General features: G+C 41.8%; 1 protein-coding gene across 7 annotated transcripts in view; it reads right to left on the reverse strand.

Moving 5' to 3' along the window:
* The window catches only part of LOC144115712 (FK506-binding protein 15-like), a 119,715-nt gene extending 111,292 nt beyond the window's left edge, over positions 1 to 8,423 (reverse strand). For all 7 annotated transcript variants that reach the window (XM_077650190.1, XM_077650187.1, XM_077650189.1 and 4 more), the window contains exons 1-6: positions 8,187 to 8,423; positions 7,933 to 8,036; positions 7,795 to 7,858; positions 4,026 to 4,095; positions 2,876 to 2,950; positions 206 to 304 (exon numbers count right to left, since the gene is read on the reverse strand). In XM_077650190.1, coding sequence (XP_077506316.1) covers positions 206 to 304; positions 2,876 to 2,950; positions 4,026 to 4,095; positions 7,795 to 7,858; positions 7,933 to 8,036; positions 8,187 to 8,245 — 471 coding nt within the window. In that variant the 5' untranslated portion in view covers positions 8,246 to 8,423. The remainder of the gene's footprint in view (positions 1 to 205; positions 305 to 2,875; positions 2,951 to 4,025; positions 4,096 to 7,794; positions 7,859 to 7,932; positions 8,037 to 8,186) is intronic.
* Between the last annotated feature and the right edge of the window lie 2,120 nt (positions 8,424 to 10,543).

The following is a 10,543-nucleotide window of genomic DNA, read 5'->3' on the forward strand; positions in this document are numbered from 1 at the left end:
TGCAGGCCAAAGTTCAAAAGTATATATTCTCCACTAAAACAGACAGCACCATAATGCACGACTAAACAGGAGCAGCAAGGACTTTCCTGAAAAGGATAAGCGAAAACCGTTCAAATATGTCAGGACAGGTGCCAGATATGTCACAAGGAAATTATTTTTTACCACCATGTAGAGTCTTCAAGAGTTAAAAAGAGATGCAACCAACCTGCTTTGCAAAACTGATGACTGCCTCTTCACTGCCAAACTTCAGAGACCAATTGCAGCGCTTCTCATCGGCAAAGCTCAAGAAGTTGTTCCCAAAGAGCTGTTGCCACAAATGAAGCAAGCAAAAAGGCTGTGCCCATCAGTAACAAGCAGCAAGCAAAAAAAATGCAACTTGCATAAAGGCACCAAAATACATCAATACAGCAAAGGAAACTGCACCAAAATAGAACAGCTTTTTTCGGCGTTGTAAACATTATTTGCATCAGAAGGACGGAAGGTTTTGTATTTGACAAAGTTACAACAGTGCAAAAGACAACGAACACAGAAGAGCAGGCAAGGCTGGGTGAGTTGGTTCGGCTACAATTATACAAAGCATCGCGTTGTCCTGCCCTTCTTTGTCTTCATGTTTTTGCACTGCTCTAATGATGTCCAGTGTGATTTGCATGTCTGAAACTGAAGTTGAACTTTAGTTGCCCGACTAAAGAATTTCCACAAACAAAATGTTTGGTTTGGTTTAGGGGGTTTAACGTCCCAAAGCAGCTCAGGCTATGAGGGTCGCCGTAGTGAAGGGCTCCGGAAATTTCGTCCACCTAGGGTTCTTTAATGTGCACTGACATCGCACAGTACACGGGCCTCTAGAATTTCGCCTTCATCGAAATTCAACCGCCGCGGCTGGGATCGAACCCGCGTCTTTCAGGTCAGCAGCCGAGTGCCATAACCACTGAGCCACCGCGGCGGCCCACAAACAAAAGAAAAAATCTCTATTCACTTTTTTTTTTAAACACTGCTCAACCTAACTTCACTGCACCAAAGCAATAAAACCACAACAAACCAAAAGCATTCATGCTGCTTATGTTCTAGCCTCATTTGCATGCATTTGCAGAAGACAATAACAATGAGGGATAACTCTTCAGTGGTTTCCAATATGTGACAATATGCAAGTGTCACCATTATGCTCTATATACAGGGCCCTTCGTTTTTGTGTAAAATACGGTTTTACCCAATTCCTGCTCCCCAAACATATTTCTTAAAGATCGGGTTAAACCCAATTTCTACATGAAAATCGCCTCCTAGAGAAGGAAGACGCCCAGAAAAAATTAGTAGGTATCCAGTACTGAAGAGCGTTTTCAGCTGAATGATCATTTAACCCTCTTTTAACGCGTGTTATTCATGACATAGCTGAATTTCAGGATAAGATTGATAAGTATGTTATAGGAGCGACAGGCGAAGACATATTTACTAGATGTTTTATTGATGTTACTGTTTCAACGCTGCTAAAGCGACATTCCTACTCTAAGGCTCTTGTGTATTTAAAACAGTCACTGTGATGCTGAATGAATGTTTTCACAATGTACAAAGACAGACAGGTCTTGCAAGGCACGGGAAGTGCTGTGGCAGGAGATGGCAATGTACAAAAAAATAATTTTTGCAGATAACGAGAAAAAAAAAGAGCATTTGAAGGTAAACAGTTTTTTTTTTAGTGCAATTTCAATTCCGATATTGTTCATGAAAACAATGAGAAAAAAAAAAAGACCATTTTATGCACCGTACAAAGACAAGCGCTTATAGTAAATTGTCTTCTGCTACAAAAACTCTCAGCTGGAAAAACCCTGCATTATGGATCTTTATATTGAGAAACCAGATTTCTACCTGAATTTAAGCTAAAAAAATATTTCACGATTGTTACCCCCTGAATTTTAGAAGAATAAAACCCAAAAATGAAGATCCCTATCTATATACAGATAAGCATCATTGAAATGCAGAAAAAAAAAAAAGTAAAATCTTTCACTAGTACATGCCTTTTTCACACACAAAACACTAATGTGAGGGGGCCATAAAATGCCTCTGAGGCGGTACCCAGTGCTGCATATGCAACTATTCCATAGCTTAGCCAATTCTATGTCAGTGCACCATAATCTCTTTCTTCACTTTTTTTTTTTTTGGCTATAGACATGAAAGCACACTCCCCTCTTGCATAACGAGGCAAGAAAAATGCTGACATTTCATACTCTTTGAATGAAATAGAAGCAAATGTGATGAAATAGTGCTGAGAAAAAGAAGCAGAAACAAACAGCCAATCTGCAAATTAGAAGTGTCTTGTACCTTCATGAAGCTCAGAATACAGCCTGAAAATTGTGTCATAAGTCACTTTGTCCCCGCCATTTGGCGCAGCTTCCTTTTTAGCACTGAACCTCAAGGCCTTGTAGTGCAATTTTCTAGTGCAATTTGTAACGCAATTTTTGCTCAGTCAATATGCATGGCATAAACTGGCCTGCATACCCATGAATTTGCAGAAATTGTAATCGTGTAAACAAAGCCTTGTGAACTTTAAGATATCAACCTTGCTTATTGCATTTATGTACTGCCCTTATTTAAGCTTATGCCTACAGACCTAGTGACATGAGGACTGCTCCGAGAGAAAGGGCAAAAGAGGCGTACACAGCCTTACCAAAGTAGAAAAGCCAGTGAGTGCAGCATAACATATGCGCTACAATCAATATGCTACCCCTAATACAATCTGCTCAAAAGCCTCTTTGAGGTACAAATGATTCTTTGGGTCAAGATTAAAATGTGATGCTCAGGGACAGAACAGTGAGCAATAGTTGGCTTGTTACCCATATTATCCCCTCAGTGGCAATTAAGAAGGGTATGAAAGATGGGCTCCACTTACTCTGATGACAAACTGTGCATTTATTGCAGCAACAGCCACCTGTTGTTGCTTCTCTTTGTACAAAATAAGCTTGTACTGAAATAGAAATGACCATGACAGTCATCAGAAAAAGCCCCCGACAATTGTTGCACACTTCAGACTTCACATCACACATTAAGTTTGCACTGAGTTCTCAGTATACCATTAAAACAATGCATAAAAAGGCAAACTTTGAAAACCCATGCCAGTAAAACTAATTTTAATACGTTTTGGAGCAAAATGTGAGCCTTAGTTTTTTGCACGCGTGTTACAAAGAGCACCGCAGGAAGTCTGCATTACTGGCTGTAGCATTTGTCCCCTGCACAAGCAAAACCTTTTCATCCTATCTAGTGCCATTGCATCACAAGTATCCCCCAATAACACAATATGGCACTGCTATATGAGTGAGAAGAAAAATACGCAGGGCAGTGACAATTGTGCATACATTCACAATTAACAAAACATGTCTCTATGTATTTTGACTGTCAGAGAAAAAACGTAGAATGAAAACAGCACCGATATCAGGACTGGCTGTGAACCAAAATAAAAGAACTTCTACTAGAAAATAATGATCATGACGTGCACAATGAACCAAAAGAAAGAAGAAGTAATATGGTTCATGCATGACAAGACAAGCAATGCATGTCAAGTAGAAAGGCACTACAATTTTGCCCAAATTTGCGCTAAGGGCAGAGGGTTGAGTGCAACCTTAGCATTACACAGCACCACAGTAAATATTATTGTCGGATACAACTTAACTCTGCAGAGAAGCTCCACCCATATTCAGGGCCACCGCACAAAATTGCTCCATGACAAAAGAAGTAAAATTTTTACTTGTTACCTAAGCAAAAAGATAACTGCCATACAAAATTATAAAGTCACAAATTTTGGCGCCTCTGGCCTGTTTGATATAGTCAAACATAAAAAAGGTGATTTCGTTTACTGTTGCGATTGGTCAGCAGAATACAGGACGCTGTGGACCATGGTCTACTGTTGCCAACTGCCTTTTTTTAAACTTGTATCTAGCACCAACACACTGCAGCAAGAAGTCCTTCTTCCATAAGCTAGAGTTGCTTTCAGGACACCGCTGAAACTCAAGCTAGCACAGGTTCTTGCAACATCTGCAACTTACAGTTCTTTTTTCATGGTTTCCTAGCACTGCAACGCCCAACCTTCCCACATTGCTTGGCTTTTTTCCTTCACTGGAAGGAAAAAGAGAAAAGTGGTAAATGACCAGTGGGCAGGGGGAGTCCACAAAAGCCTTGTTACATTGTTAACTTTGATGAATGAGCTCAAAGGGCCACTATGAGGCAAGACCTTGATCAAGCAAGGTTCTGTTGAACTGACACCAACGTGAACAAGGCCCCCAACTTTCTGCAGTGGAAAATTCTAAATTCCGCCGAAGCAGAATTAAGAAGCCGCGAAATTTTGTGGGAAGCATAAGACTCATGAAAGACACGTAAAAGATTTTTTTTTATTTTGAGCACAAGCCTTGCATGCTGCAGAGTTCCCTTTTCTAAAATTGAAGGTGGTTGTTGCGTTGCCACTCAGCATCAAGTAATGCTTTCCTGTTATCTCCACACAAAAGAATGGCACTTGTTTGATACTAGATCTTCATCATGGCTGAATGATACCTCTGTGTCAACAGAGTTGATTGTGACGAACAAATATTTGAGATCAATCAAGGAGTGTGTTGGGGCCACTTCTTCCATTCCACCCAAGAAAGGCAGGACAAGGTCTCCACCTTGTCTTGCTCAGAAAGAAACTGTGTGAGGTCTCCATAACTACATTTAAGTTCTCGAGCAGTTTTCAGGTATGCCGGACACTCAGCAGCTGGGACTGGCGATTCACAAATAAGTCCAGGCACGCTTGCAAACTCCAACCTTTTTTCCAGTAGAAACCTGACCTGCAGTGCATCCTCCCTTAGCTACAGTTGACCTGAACAGTTTAGGATTTTGCTATAATCGTAATATTTCTTAAAATTTTCCTGATGTCTCTAACTTCCCCTTGTGTTACATTTGGGCAAATAAGGTAAATTAGTCATTTTCCCATGGTTCGGTCATTCCTACTAAAGTCTGTGACAACAATTGTATAAAAAAAAACTGAGAATTTGGCTGCGAACACAAAATTGCACGAAAAATGCTTAAATCCACGTTTTTGCAAAAAATCGTGAGAAACTAGGGGCCATGAATACACCAGGAAGGTAGGTACGCAGGCATAGTCAGAAAGGCAGCTTCACTATTGGTAAAAAAACTGTAATTGTGAACAATTAAACGGATAGTCAGCTGACTTCTTTAATTTGTCCACAACACATGAGGAGGAACAATGAATAAGCTAAAGATGATTCTTGTTTTACACCAACAGATCTGTACATGCATAGTTTGGCATCTGCAGCAACTCAATAGCAAACAGCCAAATCCATCAAATACCTATTCATTTGAAAAAAATGCCCATTGCAGACATATTTCAGCCTCAGGCACAAATTTTATGTTATTTTGCTGGTGGCTTCACTTTTGCAGCAAGTCGCGTTGTTTTATACTTTCTGCATCTGTGAAAGTTGATACTGCAACTGCACTTCAGGACAGTGAATTTGCATTAAATTGCAAGAACTCTATATTCTTCTAAGTAAACATTAATACTCGTTTTATTATGTGTGGCACATATGGTATCACGGCTGAAAAGCCATAGCTATTTAAAAGTGCACTTGTCTGGTTGTTCAGCATTTACCTTAGTGAAATACCCTCACTATTGTGATCTATGTCATTGGTAACCAATGCTTCACTGATTTCACATAGGCAGTTTTAACGTATGTTGAACAGCATTATTACTATACAAATCCATTTGACCCTCTTGGAAGTTGCAGCTGCTTGACTGAACCGACTGTTAGCAAGTGATTTTCATATGAAAAAAAACTGCAGTGTAACATTGGTTGCGGCTTTTCATTAGCGCAAAATGATTTTTCTAAAATGACAGCAGCATTAAGTGACCATTGACAATGCCTCACTAATGCCTTTCTGATAAACTAGAAAATCCAATTTATAAAATCCTCCACCAACATTATTAAAATGTCAGGGTTGAAACTAGAAACTTCTCTAAGGTGGCCGGTGACCACAGGTTTATGTGGAGAAGTAAAGATGAGAGGAAACATTCAGCGTGTACATAGGTTCAGCCATATTTTGCAATGTACCAAAAAAAAAAAGTGGTTTCAACATTATAAGGCCATTTGACCTTAAGAGGTTACACCCCCAAGTGTAGCATAAAGTCACAGCAGAACAGAGATGGAACCGATGAGTGAAAAAAGAAAAAAAAACAGTGCTATATAGCAATGGCAGTGTACATTGTGAAAAATTCCAGCAGCAATTATTGTGTTGCTGTTGACATCTTTCACACACACAAACACAAACACACACACATAAAAAGAGAAAAATTAACCCAAAATAATGAGCGAACTCCTTGACAGTGCACAGATACGGGCATGTATACTTTGTACACATATGCCACCTCTTAACATTGGTAAGTTTCATATTCAAGCAAATGTTCATAGTTGTGCTCACAATAATGCACAGCACACCAGAGCATTCAAACTCTTTAGATGTTAGATGTGTTCTTGTGAAACTGAGATGTTTGTTGCATACGTGCACGACACTGTAGCTCACACAACTCTGAAAAAATGCAACAAATGTTCCAACTTCTCCAACGTAACAAGTTAGAATAGCTCTAGTACCACAAAATTCTGGCCAAGGCTGCACGAGTGTTAGATGTTAATATTTGCACACTGCCGTGTACCACGTCACAAATTCTTGACATGCACGCATTCTTCCAACACCATCATCCAGAATCTTCAACACCTCATCATGCATCCTCTCACTTTCTTTCGTCCCTATGATTACAGATATGGGCAGCAACAAACACTTCAGGGATGACACCTTCCCTTACTTTTAAAGCAACCTTTTGTTTCAAGCACAAATACAATTGTTTGCTCACATTTTTGCTTGTGGGAATAAAAGATTGCTTTAAGAGTAACAGAAGGAATAGAACAGAAGGAACAGAAGTGACAGTAACAGTTGCGAGCCTTAGGTCCTGAGTTGCGAGCCTTAGGTCCTGGAGTCAAATCCTAGCCACAGCAGCCAGGTTTCGGTCGAGATGAAATGCAAACATGCCCGTGGACTGAGCAATGTCAGTGCAGGTTAAAGAACACCAGGTGGTCGAAATTAATCCAGAGCCCTCCACTATGGCTTTTCTCAAAGCCCACATGCAGCTTTGCATTAACACAAGATTAAATGTATTAGAGCACTGTCAATGCACGACACTCATTCATGTCATTCATTGAAGATCCATTTTTCAAACAAGATGTTCTGCTTGGGCATTGTTTCAACGCATACTACAGTGGTCTGCCTTGCAATGTTCTGTTCTCGACCAATCATACAGTTACTACAAAATTCACCATACAAAATTTTGCAACAAAAAAAAAGAAAACATTGGTTGCGGTACGTGGGGTGCAACGTCACGAAGCCATGCGGGGAGCCGCCGTAGCGGAGGGCTCCGGATTAATTCCGTCCACATGGGGTAGAACTGTGCATACGAAGATGACAGCGCGTGCGCCGTAGATAAGAAGCGAATACCAACGTAAGTCGGCATGCAAATAAAACGTCAGTGAGTCGCGGATGTATCTGAACGTCATATTAATGCATAAGCCAGCATTCAGGGAGCATTACCGTCAAACACAGCGGACAAACTTTTGGAAACACTTCCAGGCTCGATCCGCACGCAGGGCGCGTTTAGAGGCACACGCATAAATCTCAGCAGCATTTGTAATTACTTTCAACACAAGGTGCTACAGCGATGCACTGTAATCCTGGAAGTGAAGCTAACCAATGTGACTGGGGGGTTTAATGACTCACTACTTAAATGCTTGAACAGCACCAGCGTGTAGTAGAGATAAGGTACCCGAAGAAGGTTGTTTATCTGCAAGAAAAACAAGATCAGTACGATGACGTAGTCATGACTCTGCAGTCACATGCACGGTAGACACGACTCACCAAAGGATTTACCAACTGACGGTTGCTTCGGAGGCGTGTATGTTAATGAACTGTTACCGGCCTTTGCGGCTTCGTTGTCTGAAAAAAGGCTAGCAAGCTTCGAGCTGGAAGGAAACAAAACAGACGAATGAATGGCTTATACTTTGTCGGGGCATTACGATGACAGCGAGTATCACTTCTTCCGGCGAGCAGTAGCTTCCACTAATTAACGCCTGCTATCCAAGAACAAAGTTATTTTGCTCGAAACGACGCACCCTCCGGGTTGCACAGTAAAATCAGCATCGTCGTCGTCATTCGCAAACAACATTGCCATTCTTCAGGGCTCATAGAACTGTGGGCGTGTGCGGACCTCTAGCAGATAGCGCGCAGCAGCCTCAACTCAAGGTGATCGCAGGTAACACCCCCCTGGGCAGAGCAATATCGGATTGACAGCCTCTGCGAGCAGAGCGAGCAAGAAAGCGAGAGAGCGAGCCGCACACTACTACATTGTTGCCATCCATCCGACTCAAAACGGCCAAAACCCGAAAAAGTACGAAGACCTTTCAAAGATAAGGCAGTGGCGGCAGAGCTTGGCAAGAACTCGCTTGTCAGGCCTGTTTTTACAGTGAAATTCACATGAAAGATTCTTCAGGCTTTCACCGGGCTTTCATATATGACTTGAAGTTCTCCCTAAAAAATTAAAGAATGATTCGCGAATGCGAAATCAAATGAAGAGCGCGTTAGCGAAGTTGTTTTCACCTACGTTTTCGACAATGCTATGCATTATTGTTAACGATGAGTATTCATGTAAACCTTCGTTATATCAGGCTTCGTTACATCCGAATTTCATTGAAAAAACTGAAAATTGGATTTTGGGGAATGGAAATGGTGCAGTATCTGTCTCACATATCGGCGGACACAAGAACCAAGGGCAGGGATAAAGGAGGGACTGGGAGAAGAAAGAGGTGCCGTAGTGTTGGGCTCCGGAATAATTACATCATCATCATCATCTTACATCATCTCCCGAATATCAGCATCTTATGTACCCATGGAAGACTAGTGCATGTAAAACCCAACAGTGTGAGACACTCGATCATGCGGTGCAGGATTCCCCGTTTAAATCTGTATTTATGTAGATGCAGGTTCAGTCCCACAAACCTGTGTGCGGCTTGTGGCGAGGTAGAGACATTGGAGCATTTCTTACTCTCTTGCCGGAGGTTTGCACATCAGAGGAGAACACATCTAGAAATTCCCATTACAAAATTGGGTTTCACCTTGTCGGTTCCTCTTCTCCTCTCTTTCGGCGCGAGCGCCAGGGCTTTTGCACTGCATCAAGTTTATGAATACCTCCACAATTATATAACAGCTACCGGCAAATTCCCTTGCTAAATGTTTCCAAAAAATTTCCGCATTCAAAACAGCGTTTGGGTATTTTCCTATATTTCATTATTTATATCCTCAAATATTCTCTCCCGATATTTTGTTTCTTCTTTTTGTTTTAAATTACTCTGAAATTTCACCCAATTGGTTCAATCTTTAGCTTGACTCCAGTTTTTCCAATTTTATGGGGTATCCCCCTGAACCCTGGCCAATCCCCCGTCGTGGGTATGTGCCATATGTGACCAAGGCAACAACATCAGCATCTTCTGCATCCTTGAAATAGCAAGGACTGGCGCTCACGCAGACTAGAGGTCTCTTTCACGCGCTTGCGTTGCCGGGTTCCCCTTCTAAATTTCTACCTTCACAGATCTGGCCTGGCAGCTTTCCCACTGTGCCCTTTTTGTGCCGAACCTGAGGCAATAGATCACTTCCTGCTGTTCTGCCGCCGCTTCTCTCATTTGAGGAAGCGTCTTTTGCAAATTCCATTTCATCAACGGAGCTTGCCTGTGTCCTCCGCGGTTGTTAATTCTTTCCATTGGCGCTTCTTTGCTTGGACGAAGCGACAGGAGTGTGCACGTGCTCTGATGTGCAAAATTTTCTTCAAGAAACGCAGGGACTCCCATTCTAATTCTTTTTCCCGCTCTCAGTCAGTACTACATTGAAACATTACAGGCATTGTATACTATTATGCACATTAAGCCATTTGTCCCGTCTTCGATATCCAAGTTAACAGGATCCCTGTCCTTCCATCTTCCAATCTATCAGACTATACAGTATTGTGCGTTTTTATCGCGAATACTTAAAAAAATTTCCCCACCTCAACCGCTGGCTCATTTGCCGTGAAACTGCACACAGAGCTTGCGTATTATGGTAACTTTTGTATCGTAGCAAGTTTGACAATAGTACTTACTTAGTTGAGCCGTGCATGATGCGAAAACATAATCGTCTACGTAGAGACCGGCAACCAAAACCCGCAGACGACGCTTTTTCGCTGAAGGGCGGCAGTGGCGGCATCTTTTTTCGGCAGTCGAAAGCGTCGCCGTTCCGGCCGTTTCGTCTGCTTCAACTGAAGCGCTTACAACATTTTCGGCTAATAATAATAATAATAATAATTGGTTTTGGGGAAAGGAAATGGCGCAGTATCTGTCTCATATATCGTTGGACACATGAACCGCGCCGTAAGGGAAGGGATAAAGGAGGGAGTGAAAGAAGAAAGGAAGAAGAGGTGCCGTAGTGGAGGGCTCCGGCATAA

The sequence above is a fragment of the Amblyomma americanum genome, chromosome 1 (genome assembly GCF_052857255.1).
Source record: "Amblyomma americanum isolate KBUSLIRL-KWMA chromosome 1, ASM5285725v1, whole genome shotgun sequence".
NCBI classification, from domain to species: domain Eukaryota; kingdom Metazoa; phylum Arthropoda; class Arachnida; order Ixodida; family Ixodidae; genus Amblyomma; species Amblyomma americanum.